At 37.6% G+C, this 16,947-nt stretch overlaps 1 protein-coding gene and 1 long non-coding RNA gene across 2 annotated transcripts; one reads left to right on the top strand and one right to left on the bottom strand.

The window, feature by feature from the left end:
* Window positions 1-5,352: 5,352 nt before the first annotated feature.
* On the top strand, window positions 5,353-8,036 carry LOC121052551. Its single transcript, XM_040517817.1, has 4 exons — window positions 5,353-5,620; window positions 6,306-6,446; window positions 6,537-6,597; window positions 6,697-8,036. The coding sequence occupies exons 2-4, from the start codon at window positions 6,385-6,387 to the stop codon at window positions 7,552-7,554; spliced, it is 981 nt and encodes a 326-aa protein (XP_040373751.1). The 5' UTR covers window positions 5,353-5,620; window positions 6,306-6,384; the 3' UTR covers window positions 7,555-8,036.
* A 148-nt stretch (window positions 8,037-8,184) lies between these two features.
* Window positions 8,185-11,601, bottom strand: LOC112198561. Its single transcript, XR_002936016.2, has 3 exons — window positions 11,253-11,601; window positions 9,507-9,617; window positions 8,185-8,450 (listed from the first exon to the last, which is right to left on the bottom strand). It is a non-coding gene; the product is annotated as an uncharacterized LOC112198561 (long non-coding RNA).
* Window positions 11,602-16,947: the final 5,346 nt, after the last annotated feature.

Here is a 16,947-nt window from a genome sequence, read left to right as displayed (position 1 = left end):
GGAATTGAACCCAGTTCAACAAAAGTCTTGAATTGTTATAAAATAGATATTGTTGTTGTGTTCTTGATGAAAAAAAGACGTAGCATGCAACAATGTGCCAAATAAACACACGAAGAGAAGAAAAAAAGGACATCTGCAAAGTATCGGTGAAATTCATGAAAATCTTTGTTATAATCGCATCAAACCGAAAGAACATCAAAGACAAAAGGGTAGAAGGTTGCAACCCCCATGGAATTGAAACAAAAAACTCCCTTTCTCACATAAAGTCTATAAAAATAGAAATTAATAAAAAATAATGGGAATGAGAGAAGAACTATAGTATAGTAATAGCTATCATTGAAAACAACAAACATACACTTATCACGAACCCAGAAAAAAGAAGAAGAACATATCTAAATATAAAAATTAAGAAACTATTATTTAATAATAGGGCTGTAGATAACAAAGTTAATATGAAAATTTAGAGAGAGAAGGGAAATAAAACTGAATGAGGGAAGAATGAGAAGACGATGTATGAACTGGCCGGAAATAAGAACTGATGGGACGGTGAGATGAGTGAGTTAGCGAAGAGGAAAGAGAACCGTTTCTTAACGTCTACTTAACAACGTTTTCACCGAAGAGAAATGCCTCATTTAATGAGTTTTAATGGATAATCACTGGACCAAAAAACTAGCTATCTTTGACCTATCACTGAGGGAACGCGCCCCACGCTCGCAGACGAAAAGGAAAATCTGGAGTTTTTTGTTTCTCTCCCAGCCGAGCACTACCGGCGATTGCCGTTGCGTTCCGGCCCGGGAGGGGATGCTGTTGCTGGTTAGTGGCGGGCTTTCAGGGCAGAGTCGAGGTCCAGGGGAGGAGGGTGGGTTCTTGACTTCGGGTTGGGTGGATCTCTCGATCTGCCCCTCTCGGATCAGGGACGATGGAGGTTGTGGGGATGCAGAAACTTGCTTTTGGCCGGCGGTGGAAGATGGCATCATCGAAGGAGTGATCTGGGTTTTGGTGGAGGCGGGCAACTCATGGCAGAAGGGATCCCCGTTTGGATATGTTTATGTCGTGATTCTGGATCTGATTGTGTTGTCAATTGGGTGTAGAATCGGTATGCATATTGGCAAGGTGGAGAGGTGGTACCAGGAAGCGGCGAGGCCGTGGGGTGGTGTTGATGGTGATTGCCGGCGGCGGGATTGGGTTTCTGCATTGGTGGATTGCTGCTCTGGGAAGTGGGTGTTGGGTCGGGCCCCTGTTGTTGGGCCTTGCTAGTGTGGCTTGGTTTTTTTTTTTTTTTTTTTTAGTTGTGTTTTAATTAGGGTTTTCTATTTGGTTTGGTCAGGTTTAATAAGTCCCTACTCTTCTGAGGTAGGGTTGGTCTCCTACTCTGTTGAGATAGGAGGTGGTCTAGGTGGTCTGCCATGTAAATGGTGTCATTCCTGAGGACGAGGACGATTCTGTTCAACTCTGGTTTACTTTTGTTGTGAATTTGCTGGCATGCGATCCTTTACACGTGGTCTAGTACCTTCCGACACGGTGTTGAAGAGGACGTTGCCTTCTTTGCGGTTGATTATATGGTTTTACTGGAATTTTCGGGTTCAAATGCTCAAAGTAGCATTGGAAATGGGCGTTTGGTGGTTAGAGTTTGGGCCGTTTGGCCTGATGGTCTCTGTAACCGCGGTTTCTTGGGGTTTAGGTTCATGTCCCCCCCCCAGTGTAAACTTTATTGATTAATGGATATTTTTTGTTCTCAAAAAAAAAAATACATAATCACTGAGGTGTCATGTTTAGGCCTTTGGATATTGAATCAACGGTCTGTATTCAAAGGCAAGGATAAACAAGGACAAGTATATGCTAAGGAGAGGATCCGGAATCATATTAATTTAGTACATTGGCCCAGGTCGGACCTGAAGATTTTATTATATAGGTGCGATTATTAATTTATTGTGTATTGATTTTTCAAAATTTTACCGAATATAAATGGTTTGTTCTCCATCACTTAGAGGATCAAGTCAATTGTGATATTTATTTGAAATTTATTCCCTCTTTTGAAGACATCAGTTTCAAACATATATTTATATAGGTTAATTTTGTGTCTGATCAGTTAGTAAATTTGAGTCACAAGGTTTCCTCAACCTGCTCATGGACTAGATATTTGCCTCACTCGATGTCTAATGTCATTTTAATATTTAATAACTTAAACTTTGGATTTTTTGTTAGTTAATTAGTTGGGGATATTATCAATGGAGCTATGAATTGTTAACCTATGTTGCATTGAATCTCAGCCTGCATGGCTTGTGGAGTTGATTAACCACTTCAATGGCTTTAGTACTATTGGAATAGGTGAAGTTTTGTAACTTTTTCAACTCTTTATTGTGAATTAGGTAAACCAAAATTATCTCCTTTCTTTTTATGGGTGTTAACTGATGATTCATAGCATGCATTAATATCATCGACTATATATTATGTGTATGAAATCTATATATTAAATACAATTTAGACATAAGAAAATAAGAAATACGCATTAGATTTAATTGCAAGAGGGGTTCTCGATTACTCTTTTTCAATATTATCTTTGTTGTCGGTGAATGGTCCATTAATGATTATTTGCAACGTCAATACACAGACAATGCCATGATTGATAGGATGCATGTTTATCATTCATATCTATTGATAATATTCACCAATTAAGTAGCTAGGCCAATCTGGCTAATTAATTATGTTAATATATGTATATGTAATCCATTACTTACGTTAAGTAGAGGCATTATGTACTCCCAGTTTCATATATGTTACTCAGCAAATTAATTATGTCAGAAGCTAATGTGAGCGTTTTTTTTTTTTTTTTTTTTTTTTTCTATGTTCCCCGGTCCGTTCCTTCAAATCCCAATTAATCTATACATTTTCTCCAGAAATGTGCGATGTACATTCATATATATGCCTCAAATTCCCAGATTTCCCTATAAGTAATAGGTACTAATTGATGGTGCTTAATTATACGAGGCGTTGTTAAATAAAGAAAATCACAGTAAGAAACTCCGGCTACAACGAACATTAAGTTGGTCATAGCAGAATGCGTTGTAAGCCTTTGTAGACAAGAAATACTGAAACAAATCCCATCTTCTTTGATATATTTATATATGTGCCTGAAGGTGACAGCCTCAAAGAAATGACGAATTAGGTGCTGGATGTTTCTCAAGGGTGGCTCGCCAAGTGATATCAACACGATTCTTAATGAAATTAACCAGTAACTTGGAACTAGTCCCCTTCAACTTGAACTCACTTTTAAGTTGCTTAGATCAGTCAGATGACAGCTTTCAAACCAGCTTGAAGTCCTTAACCTCCAGCTTGTAGAACATTAATAATTCGGATTAATTCCACATTTTCTTGTTCCAGAGATGAGAGGACAACCACTATTTGTCTCTGATGATAAAGCCGACAGCAGCATTGTTACTATTTTTGGCTGATCGAGAGTCATCAAAATCAAGTATAACAAAGATTAGTAAAGATGCACTAGGAGTTTTTGGTGTATGGGGTTTGATATTTGCATCCCAGAAAATATTACTGCATCAAACACTTCAAAATTTAAGCTGTGGTTGATCTGTAAAATTTCAGAGCACACTATCTATCATTGCAGCAGATATTGGAGCTAAAATCTAGGGGACCTGTGCATGTCATGTCCCTTTCAACTCTCCCACAACAGATTTTCTCATCAGAGTCAAATTAATTACTACCTTCATTCTTGCACACTTCTTATCCACCCGGAACTGGGAAAGTAACATCTCATAATTGTTGGCTACTATACGTATCATCATTTATAAATATACGTGTGCTTTTTGCTTCCATTGGTTTAATTCTAATAAACTACAACCTGCCAAATTTATGAAGGCCTTTTCTTCATAGTAGGTTCTTGCATATACCTAGGCCGCCCCCATTTATTGAAGAACCATATTCTTGCATGCTTTTGAAATATTATGTAATCGGTGGTATAGGATTTTTTTTTTTTTTTGGTGTGAAAGTTGAACATGTATTAGATACAATCATAATTACAATTTTTAAGTAAAGTTGCCGGCATCCTGATCAACGACTTGAACTAAGGCCGCGTTTGGTTCACTGAAAGGAAAGGAAAGAAAATCAATTCCTTGCTTTTCTGTAGGCATGGAAAATTGCAATTCCCAGCAATTTTCCTTTCCAATGTTTGGAAAGATTAGGAATGTAGTCAGAATACACATTTTAGTTTCCATTGTATGGGTAGTGCAAAAATGATACAAATAATAAGTACAGTTGGTTATATTAGCAAATAATGATTTTGAGCAGGGACAATTTAGTCATATAATTTTGCAAGTTGGTGGGGGGGGGGGGAACTAGTTAAAGATTCATTTCCTTTGGGAATCATTTTCCCTTCCTTGGCCATCCCAAACACAGGAAAACACAAGAAATGAACCACTTTCCTTTCCCAATAACCAAATTCCGTGAAACAAGCACAACCTAAAATTAATCTAGATGGTTAATATATATGAAATTCTAAAGCAGAACAAACTAAAAGTTGTCCAAATAGTTGTTCAATTACAAAGTGAAAACTCACTTTTTCAAGATAGTAAAACAATGCAACTACAAATTTACGTAGACTATCCTCATTCCAGAAAAACTAATATGGTAGCTAGTTAAGTTCAAACTTGTGGGAATAAGAAAGCTACAATCCAAACATTAAGTTCGTGAATAAATTGAAATTAGTGGCAGCTAAGACTTCATTATAGTTACTCATGTCTAGTAAACTCAATCATTGTATAATACTAAAACTCTATAGGGAAAAGGCAACCAAAGGCTATAGAAATAATTGTTCACAGTATATATTGATTGCCTAAAAGAAAATATTGCAGGTTCTTGTTTTGTAATTTGGTTTGTACGCAGTGTACGTCAACAAGAGAAACAGGTCTATTTGGTATATTATTAATTGCTAGCGGCAATAGTAAATATATAGGCAGGTCGTGAATTCCTAGCTAGATACACACACACTGACACACACATAATATGTCTTCCTCTGTAATTTCGTCATGAAATGTACCGTTTCTCAAGCTTTACATGCACCCTTTTTCTGAAGAAGACAAAACACTTGCAAAGACCACGGGAGGAGGCTGGAATACGCAGCATATAACTTAGAGCCACTGACGGGGGTTGACATGGCGCGAGGAAAACCACTGGATGGGTTAAAGTAGGGGCTGAAGGTAATTTCACAGTTGACGGTGCCGTTAGAGTAAAACATGTTTTACAGCCTCCTCGTATCAGCCACCACAAAGTTAATCCCATCCTTTTCTCTCCAAACCCGTCTATTCTCAGACCCAAAATCACTTCTGTTCTTTCTCTTCTCTCACCACTCGACTTCATAACCAAACCATTCCCTTTCGCTCTTTAACCAAAATCCAATCTTTGAACACAAACCAAGCCCATTTCGTGGGTTTTCCGGGAAAGCAATTGGGTTTTTGTTTGAAAGGAAGTTAAGGGCCGTGTGAGTGCAAAAGAGGATGGCGTTGATGAAGCTGAGGAGGAAAGTAGAGGGGAGAGTACCATGCTGGAGCGATTTAGGTACTTGGCCGAAGAAGCTCCTGACGTCCTGTGAGGTGGCCTTGGTTTCTGGGTAAAATGCTTCTCTATCTTTTTTTTGTGTTTTATGAGAAATTGGTGATGATTGGAAAAGTGAGCAAAATGAAAGATTGAGTCTTTGGGCTTGTGTTGAATTGGGGTCTTGGTAGTGTGGAATCATAGTATTGTTAAAACTTGTACTGGGAATTTGCCATTTGGTATAGGCACGACATCCTTTGTAGCCCAATTTCAGTTTGATAGATTTGAAAAAGAATTAGTAGAGAGTGTTGTAGATATTCCTTTAAAGAAGATGATTTTTAGTTTCAAAAAGGGTTGTGCAATAGAGGTTGAGGACGCTACCAGGCAATTACAAGTGCTGACAATGTATAATGGAGTCGAAGCAAATGGTTGAAGTATATGCCCTCCTTTTAGTATTGAAGATTGTTAGTTTTGTTGAATTTCAGTGGACTATGATTTGTTTGTGGTCCTTTATTGCTCTAAGATTCCTGCAATTCATGATGTGATTGCCTAAAATGATAGTGTGTGAGCACTGATTGAAATTATTGATAAGTACTTGGCTTATTAGCATTTCCATTTACTTCTCAGAAAAGCTTCTTGTGTTATTGCGAGATGGGCAAAAAGAGTCGGGGTTACTACGGTATTTTTAGCAGTTTGGTAGTATTAATTTGTTCATCTTCTGTATGTAACCTTATGTGTGGTCTGATCCGAACGTAAAACAGGTGAATTGTTGCCGTAAACGGTAGCAACAAGCAAACAGGTGGATGGAAGAGGCATGGAAAATAGAGATGGACAACAGACATGTATAAAAGAGTTCGTGATGCGACCCCAAGCAAAAGTGGAAGTTCATGCAGTTTAGACGAGTAAGTAGTTTATGTCATAGCACATTGTTTATATTAAAAAAATATGCGGTCATATGTAATGGTAATTGATGTAGTTGATTGTGAATAAAGGTCAAGTCCATTGAAAAACCCCAAAAAACGCATGAAGAAATTAGCATTGGCGGTTAATGAGGTACAACGTTCGAGTCATTTGTTTAATATCATTAAAAATAGTTCATGATAAGCCTAACAAAGTGGGAAGTTGACAATGACAATTACAATTATGTTTCAGGAACAGACCGGTGACACTGAAATTACCATTAGAGGTGATTGCCAAGAAGATGGAAAGAATGGAAGCTTTCATAACAGTTCTGGTGAAGTTCCCATTAGAATTAGAGTGGCCGGCCGGGCAAAAGAGTTCAAACGGACTGTTGGAAAGCTGTCAAATGAAAAGGTTTTAGCAATCAGCGATATGGGATTTGGTAATATTTTCATGTTCCGGTGCAGCAAATTGAACCTCCACCTTTGCCAAATGTTGGTCGACAATTTTGATGTAGGCAGCTCGTGCATGAAGATTCATGGGAGGCACTTGATGATCAGCCATGAAGATTTTAAGCGGGTAATGAATGTGAGGGATGGAACTTGTGAAGTAGACCTAGCTGGTGGCTTGGATGATGCAAATATCGTGCAACTGAAGAGCATGATATGTGGAAGTGATAGTGAAATCAGTATTGACCGCTTGAGGAGTTTGGTTTTAGAGACCGAAAGTGCTAATGACATATTTAAAATTTCCTTCTGCTTGTATGCCATTGGAACTCTATTGTGCCCAACCGGAGATGACCATGTTGATCCGAGGTACCTACTACCGTTGAGGGAGCCAAGTACTATACATTCAAAGAAATGGTCGAGTTATTTCTTTATGAAGCTAGTTGAAGGGGTGTCATCCAATCAGAGTAGGAGGTGTTTACTGGTATCAGGTTGTATTGTATTTCTCCAGCTATTCTACCTGGACGTAGTTGCGTACAGCCAGCTTTTTAGGATGGTTATGGTGTTGAACATGACAACATGGGAACATGGGAAGGCAACATGGGAAGTTATGGTGTTGAACATGACAAAGAGGAGGTTTGTGAAAAGGGAAAACTCAATATAACCAAGCCATTTTCAAAATGGGATGCATCTGATTTGTGCGACTCACCAACCTTGGTTGATATATTTGGAATGTATGGTGATGGGGGACCTAGTGGAGGAAGCAAGATGGGCTTAGTTGTTGACGATGTGGGAGGTGAGTTGGGAGAAATCTCAGTTTTAAAATCTCCCGAGTCTGATTGATAAGGGTTGAAATAGGAAGTATGTCGCGGATGATGGAGTGAGGGTGGATTACCGAGGTCTTTGTGGATGCTCGTTTTGGATGTTTTTCTCACAATTTTTGGACTGTGATCGACATAGCAGGAGGCATATAGGCACTTCGAACTTCCGCGGCATTTTGATAGTTTCGTTAACACAGCCCACATGTTCATGGTTTAATTGGCACATTGAAGTTATTGATCAAATGTGACCAATCACTTTTGGAAGATGTGATTGACTGCAGTCTTACATTTCTAGCATGATGGTACATAAAATTCACGTGTAATTATATGACAGTCAAGCTGTACATGAGCTTGGTTAGATCGACTTCTTTGACCTGAAATTTTCACTTCTGTTCTAATAGGTAGGTTAATTATCTTCTTCAAGAAGAGCATGAGTTCTGTCTAATTAAAGTTCGAGGAGTTGCACACACAGGTATTAAACTATAATGCACATTAAGTGTACACACTCACCTACATTCGTTCCTTATAACGTCTCCATATCCATCATATAACATTTATCATTACCAATTTCAGATGTTTGACCAAGCCCTTTCTCTCCTCCATCACAAAATAACCCTTCCTTATCTTCCCCAATTCGTAACAAGCAATCATCATCAGATACTTTTTCGTCTGATGGTAACGAGTTGTGGTACCGATGGTCAGTGTAGCGTAGACCTGCTTTATTGTTCTCCATATTAACCTGCATTCAAGGTCATTTCAGTTTCAAATCAATAATAATAGTGTAATTTGCTGCTGTCAAAAAAGTGCAGTTTTGCTGCTACAATATCCGAAATAATTTACAGCAATAATATGCCAACAGCAAATGGATAGAACATGTTGCAGCAGTACAAACTTTATGGTTGTGGTTTCAACAAGATGGGGTTTGCATAAGGTATATCACACAATAGTTAACAGTAGAATTGATGATAAAAGTGGAGGTACGACATTGTTAAAGCTAGACGGATTAAAGGTAAAATGGAACTGTCCCCAAAACTAAGCATAGATCATGTAAGGGAAAACAAAAACAAAAAAATACCCGAACTTTGGATCATTTCAAATAAATATCCCATCTACAAAATCTCAATTCTGTTTAAGACATTCCATTAAAAGAATCGTTAATGGCATTCTCCCAAAAAAAAAAAAAAGGTGTTTGCCTACATGTGTAAAGTAAGTAGAGTGTATTTTACCCTTTTCCTATTGCTCAAGGCCAAATTCTATCGTTATGAGTGCTGAACACATCACATTTTGTACTTATCATATCAAGTAATAAAACTCTAATAAAGAGATAGATGACAGCCCAGAAATAAAATTGATCACCGCTAAGACACTAAGAAAAAAAATCTACTAAAGAAGCTCAGTGAAATAAGTTTGTGTTTCATTTGATTGGATAACCATGTAATTAATACAATGAGTCTTCAAATAATTTTACACACTCAAGATACAGGAGAAGAAATATGGACATTAACAGAGATGTTCCCCTGGTCAGCAGCTGACCAGGGATTATTTGCTCAACTACCGTTCGATTTCAATCGGACGGTTGACATGTATTTAGATTTTTCAGAGATGATACATGTCAACCGTCTGATTGAAATCGGACGGTAGTTGAGCAAATAATCCCTGGTCAACAGCTGACCAGGGGAACGGGACCGTGGACATTAAAATAGAAGATCAGCAATCCCCAGAAATATCTATTATGAACGTACAACCCCAGAGAGAGAGAGATGCAGAGAGGAAAAGGGAGAGAGAAAGGAAGTACTCTATTTTTGTAGCATCTTCATTTGGGAGGGGAAAAAGAGGCTCAGTATCCCAGCCAAGCTCGTGTGTAAAGTTACTAAAGTGTGCTATCAGCTGTTGCCTTGGTGATGATCTGATAGAAAAGTTAATGACCATTATACATCATATACATCTGTATCTAAATATAATATATATATATATATATATATATATATATGTACATACAGAGAAACATGAAATGTAACTTCTGCATACATCGCACACATGAAACTATGACAGATTTAGGCAGCAAACAACACAACAGACAGTTTCAACATATACAAAGACCCAAATTTAAATGCTTTCTTGAACCACAGAAATCAAACTGTTGTGTATAAATGAAGAAATTTGGTAGATAGGATTTCACATCAGACGGAAACCAATGCTCAAAGTTATAAATTTAGTCACAGTCACGTTAGTACTTTATTTTACAATCTTGTGGGGTACGAAATTAACAGAAGTTTAAGGATTTTTGAAAATATAAGATAGTTACAACTTCCAGACAATAGATCATACAATACCAAAAAGTGCAGATGTATGTATATTATAGAGTTCATCAGTCTCATCAGAACCGATTACATAATAGTTGCTTAGGGAAAACAAGAGTCAAGCCCAAAAAGAAACTGCAAGAGAGCATAAACATGTACATATGATTGCATCGTTAGTAACAAATTCTAAAACCACATTGTAATTAACTTGTACCAAAAACCACATTGTCCTGTTCTATAAAATGGACAATGTCAGACTATCAAATCTCGATCATCAATATTTTGGAAATTTGCACGCCTCCTTCACCTTCACCAATAATTTTACATCTCTTTCATTTTCATGTCTACAAATCAAAGAAGTGATGCCATATATTTATTATTCATGATATTTCTAATTAGTTGGGACTCATGCCAATCTCACATCTGATATGCTACTAATAGTTTTAAGGAAACTGTGAACGAAGATCGATGTACGCGATTTTAAAATCTCAGCATAGCTTGAAAAATCAGTAATGACTAAAATTGAGCTGCAATGTTCTTCTGAGACCTCAAATATGGTGGTAGTGCTTTCAGTTAAAGACGTACATTATTCATATTACTCATCTGCTATAAGCCAATAACAAAAGCCAAAAATTTCTACAGGAGCAAGAAACTATGATAAACTCCTTTGGAGAATATACTAACATTTAGAAGTTAATTTATAGGATGATATATATAGACCAGTTTTGACGGATTGATATGCTAACAGAATCATTGGCAACAGAAGCCCTAAGTTCTACAAAATGGACAAAAGAAGAGCAAAAGCCATCAGTTAGAATTCCTTCTTAGGCAAGAATTACACAATTAAACCAAAAAAGCCAAAATGAACTACAATTTACAACAACAGCACAACAAAAGAAGCTACAAATTCTAACAAAACTAGCATTACGACAATACAAGAAAATTTTTATGACCCAGCTAAACCAATATCAAAATCAAACAGAAGAGTGAAGAAAAGCAACAATGAAGGCAAAAACACACAACTTTCCATGCCCCAGACTAACACAGCAAGAGTATAACGTACATCTTAAATACACAAATATTGATGCATACTCTACTCATAGAAACCTGGTTGATTACCAGATACCAATTCAACCCAATGTCTTTCAAGTTTCAATTAGAGACCAAACTCGATAACCGTCCAAAAAAAATCACAGCAATATCAGATATAAAAAATAATTGAAATTTTAACAAGCACTTACCGCCCAAGATGAGGGGAAATCTAACCGGAGATCTTACAGCATCTCCTCAACCCCTACACCATCGATATTGGTATGGTTTCTGCAACGGCTATGCCTTGGACGGCGACCTTAACACTATTGAATCTTGATATCGTTTCTGCAAAGGCTATAATGAAACAGGGGGCTCCGTCCTCTCTCCTCTCGTGAGAGCCGGTGGAGAGAAACTCCGCCCTTCACGCTTTTGCTCAGGCGATGCCCTGTTTCTGAGGCTTCTTGGCCTTATTTTTTCAACAAGAGTGTTTCCCTTTCGCTATGCTCCATTGTCTTCATCAAATTCCTTGTTTGGGCGTTGCTGTTGGTGTTCGTTTTGTGATACGTGGTGCCTTATTCAACAAGAGTGGATTATTCTGTGAATTGTCTACAATCTCCCCTCTCCCATCTTTTACCGTAACAGTTCAAAATTTTACGATTAACGTTCCGTTACTGTGAAATTACACCATACCCCAAGGTTTGAAAAGCTGTGGGATTGTGGTGCTCCACGTACACTGGTTTGACCGGCTGTAAGTTGCAGCATGCGTATTCCAAAACTCTCCCATCCGGGATACATGTGTTTGGGGGGTGGGGTATTTTGCACTGCCATGGGCAATGCCGCAATGCCAATAATGTCGGCTCCAGTGGCGCCCTTCTTACCCAGTTACCCCACCATCCAGAAGTAAGGTAATTAATTAGCTCACTAATACCTAAACCATACCCTACAGTTGCAGAAATTTTAGCTGCTTATTTTCTGACAACTTTTTTTTATCCCACGGTTATTTTTAAGATAAAATATTGCATGGTTTTTAAGATTGTTCTCCCTTTCAAAATCATTAGCCTCTTAACACAACTTGTAATGAAAAAATCATTTTTTTTTTGTTTTGTAGAAGAAAAATAACTTTGGCCGGCAAACTGCAATTGTAGTTAGAATATGCTCCAATCCCACGTTAATCAAGGAAAACTGCATCTGCATTTTGTTTTTTTTTTTTGCTCTTTTTCCTAATATTAGTTAAAGCACCATCATACCCCTATTTATTAGATATTTATTTTTTAAGTTTTAATCGAATCAAGGCAAAGAGAGAATTTTTCAGTTTGCTTAATTAATACTGATTTATGCAAAAGATTTAGTAATTGTATAAAATAAAACAGACGGTTAGCACTGTCACGCCCCTGATATTTAACACAAATAAAAATCAATATACAATCCCATAATTATATATGCGTGAACGTTCAGCCATCAATACAAAATACCTAGAAACTTTTTCCCTTTTTACCCAAGTACATATTGATGCCCTAAACCCACTATGTCAATATTGACCCGCTCCACAGAGTCATATATTACAATGCTTACGAATTAAATTGTCAACAACAAGATAAAACGTAAATGCACCTCAGAGCTCACTACAAGCGGAAGTCTTTATAACGGTAAAGTCACAAAATTGGCTTCCTACCGTAATGCTGCCAGCACGCCACCTCAGGTTTAGCCACGATTACCCTGACCTGCAGGATTAACCCCTACACCGTTTGAATGGTGCACCGGGTTGCCACACAACAAATTCGGTAAGTTTTTGCAAACCCGTATGAGTAAACTCAAAACCACAAAACAAAAACATGCACATTCTTAAGTCACCTCAACCTAACCACGATAAGCACATAACTCACAACTACAACCATCTGTTTCAAAATCTTCCATAACATGCTTACGTAGGTCAACTCGTGACTAAATTACATGCTCAGATTCTCAACCTAGCATCTCATTACACAAATTTCCCGTCAAACAAAACCTCCTCAGATAATGTTTGGAAATCCCTTGACGCACAACGGTGAGTCACAAGGATCACACTCGTTTCCTTCCCACTGGAAGCCTTTGTCATCAACATGACATCAAGGTGAAACAATGAATCACCTTCCTATCCTCACACAGAGCACAATCATCACCACTACGGTCTTCAAGATAAATCAAACCATAAATCAATAAAATCAAGAAGAAAACAAGGCAATCACAATTCAAAACAAGCAAAACAAGTCATAGAAATCATCATAACCCCACACTCTGACATCCATAGGTAGCTCTGACTATCACAGCAGTACTCCTCTCGATCTTTGTTAACTTAATAACAATTTAACTCCGCTACCGAGCTATCATCACACATATTTCACCGATCACCACACAGATAGCCATCATCCTACTGATCATCACATTGATAGCCATCATCCTACTGATCATCACATTGATAGCCATCATCCAACAAATCATCACACAGATATCGCCGGTCAGCACACAGATAGCGATCATCAAACAAATCATCACATAGATATCGCCGATCATCACACAGATAGCAATCATCACATAGATTCATCACACAGATATCGTCGGGTCATCACATAGATAACGATCATCAAACTAATCATCATGTAGATATCGCCAGTCATCACACAAATAGCAATCAACACATAGATTCATCGCTAGTCATCACACAGATAGCAATCATCACACAAATATTCCTACACAAGCTACACAGATATTTCTACACAAGCTTTACATGACAATCATCACAAAGATTCATCACACAGATATTCCTACACAAGTTTTACATGACAATCATCACAAAAATTCAACATACTGATATCATCAATTCATCACACATATATTCCTACACAAGCTACCATATCTTAAATCTCACTTAAGACGGTCATATTAGACTCATGGTATCTCAACACATGATATTCTACAATCACAACTCAATACACAATTTCACCATTCTCGAGCAATAATGAACTCATTTCAAATATTGTTCGCCTCACAACGAAACCACCAATTCATATATATATATATATATATATATATATACACACACACACACACACACGAAATCATCCACTCAGGAATGTCACTAATACCACTATAGTCACAGTTAATCCCATAACTCCAAGACAATATGATAATTAAGCTCATAAGGAATATCGTGAGATTTACTCATCTTTGAATCCCGTTGCGTCTTCACACACTAACCAAAACAAGCACAAATCGCTGCAATACGCTCAACACAAACCTGTCAAGTACCTAAACACATAAGGTCTTGACTTAGTAACAATTCACAAACGATTTAAGTCCGAAACCCCTGTTTTGAACTAAAATCCCCAAAGTGATTCCAATCGAGGTGAAACCACATCCGAGACCTCCCAAAGTCTCCGAAATACTTCCACGATCGATGTGACAAAACCACAAGTCGATCGGATCGAATCATTGAACAGTCCGAAACAGTAAAAATCACAACATATTCATACGATCTCCAAAAATTATGTATTGCATATCGAAATGCTCATATCAACGAGTAGATCGAACTCAGGGACCAAAACTATCCCTGAGGTGGCCGGAAACTGCCGGAAAATACCACCACAGTGGCGGCGGCGCCGCCGCCAGCCGAAAGTCAAAATTTGGCAAAACTCCCAACACCAAAGTTCATCATCTCAACTCCAATTACAACTTTCATAACTACATCAAAGTCCAAATATAAACCAATAGAGCGAATTTTACCTTAGAACAATCAGACCAATTGAAACCCTAGAACTTCAAAGCTTTGATTCGTCCTCCACAAGTGAAATCTCTCCAAGTCACTTTGGGAGAAGCATCCACGTCCTCTAGGCTCCAAAAGCCTCCAAGAATCACCGGCAAAGGTGGCCGGAATCTCCAGTTCCGACGAAGGCGATTTTGTCCTTGACGAGGCTTTCTTCTCGACCTTGCAGCGCCACCTACAGCTCGTATTTCACTTCGATTTCTTCTACAAACTGGTAAATGATGACAAGACGAGAAAACCCCACTTTGTTTCACATCAATCGGTGGCCGGATGAGGAAGATATGGCCGGAAAACCAGAGAGTAAGAAATCTAGGCTCGGAAGAGAGAGAGGGTCAGTTTTCTGGTTTTGGAAAATTCTGTCATTCTTTGCAAATTTCTGGAATTTTCTCATATTTATAGAATTTTCCCAATTTTCAATCGCTCATAACTTTCTCATACGAATTCCGATTTTCGCGTTCCATATATCCACGAACTCGTATCGATGCACTCTACAACTTTCGTGAAGGAAGTTTTTAGAGAATCTCAACATATCAAAAGTCAACCTTGAACCCCCCTAAATCCACACTTTTCGAATAAAATTCGTCCGAAACACTTCCGCTCCATCCACGAGCCACGAAATCGTCCAATAACCACTAATTAAATTCCGGAAAATCCTTGGAAAATAATAACGAATTTCTGGGGCACTACAAGCACAAAAGGCCATTATACTTTTTTTTGATGAAAATAGGTCAGCCCTTTCATTAAATTCAACAAGCATTACAAGAACGAAATACCCCTATAGAGTCGACAGAAAGCAATCGTCCCTTAGAACCATAAGAAACCCTATTCTAACCAAATAGCACCCCATATAATCCCTAGTACACCCACCTTTAAGGAAGTCCGCGCACCATTATTCTAACAAAAATCAGAAACCTCGAAGTAGAGGATGACATATCATCCTTCAGGCATAAATGGTAACAACTAAGGCACTGGTTTTTGCGACCCAAAAAGAAATTAAATTAAAATAGCGGTAGAAAGTGTCAGACCACCTTCCACATTATCCTCTGCATCAGGAGATGACCCAAAATGGACCCATAACCCTGTCGAAATTAACTTGATTAGCTTAATTAGCCATTATACTTAATTAGCTTGATGATAATGATGACTCCGCTAATTACCAATGATGGTTTTTGTTGGATTAGTTTGTTATCTTTTTCATGTATGTATGTATGTATGTATGTATGTGTAGATGCTGATGTCCTTCTGCGGTGTGGTGCCAGAAATACTACAATTGCTAGTGCGACAACCAATTCCTTTCTTTAATGTCACTCAAGTATTCCTCCTTAACAAGAAACTCTGAATTATATATACGGGTAAAGCTATGGTATGTTAATATTTCTCATACATCAACTATTTTCACCCCTCTAAGGACTCATGTTATCACGTTGAGGACTAATATTATTATTTTCAGAACTCATATGGTAAACTAAGAAAATTTACCACTTTAAGGACTCATGTTACCACTTTGAGGACTAATATTACTATTTTGATGACTCATGTGGTAACTAAGAAAATTTACCACTTTAAGGACTCATGTTACTACTTTGAGGACTAATATTACTATTTTGAAAACGCATTTTACCACTTTTAAGGCAATTGTATGCATATCACACGTTAACATATTGTAGAATTTTCCTTATATATACATTATACACACACACACATACAATCAACTTTTCTCTACTAAGGAGGTTAATATCTAAGGATCTCCTGACCCACTTTTTGATAGCATATTCACATATCGATCATTTAGTTTTTAGGTTCTAATGTATAGATCACTTCTGCAAATTTTCAGCCAAATTGATAATTGTTAAGGTATCGAACTCGATTACATCAATAAACGAACAGAATCTGTCCAACTTGAACAGTTTGTGTTCATAATTGTAAATCGTAGTTTTAAATGCCTTAATGATTATCAATTTGGCTGAAAATTAGTAGAGATAATTTACTCATATATACCTAAAAATTGAACAGTCAATATGTGAATATGCAATCGAAAAGTGGGTCTATCAAGGAAATCCATAGATATTAATATCTAAGGACCTCTTTAGCAGAGAAGGATTGTG

The sequence above is a fragment of the Rosa chinensis genome, chromosome 4 (genome assembly GCF_002994745.2).
Source record: "Rosa chinensis cultivar Old Blush chromosome 4, RchiOBHm-V2, whole genome shotgun sequence".
Taxonomy (NCBI): domain Eukaryota; kingdom Viridiplantae; phylum Streptophyta; class Magnoliopsida; order Rosales; family Rosaceae; genus Rosa; species Rosa chinensis.
This window is presented reverse-complemented; position numbering and strand designations above follow the sequence as displayed.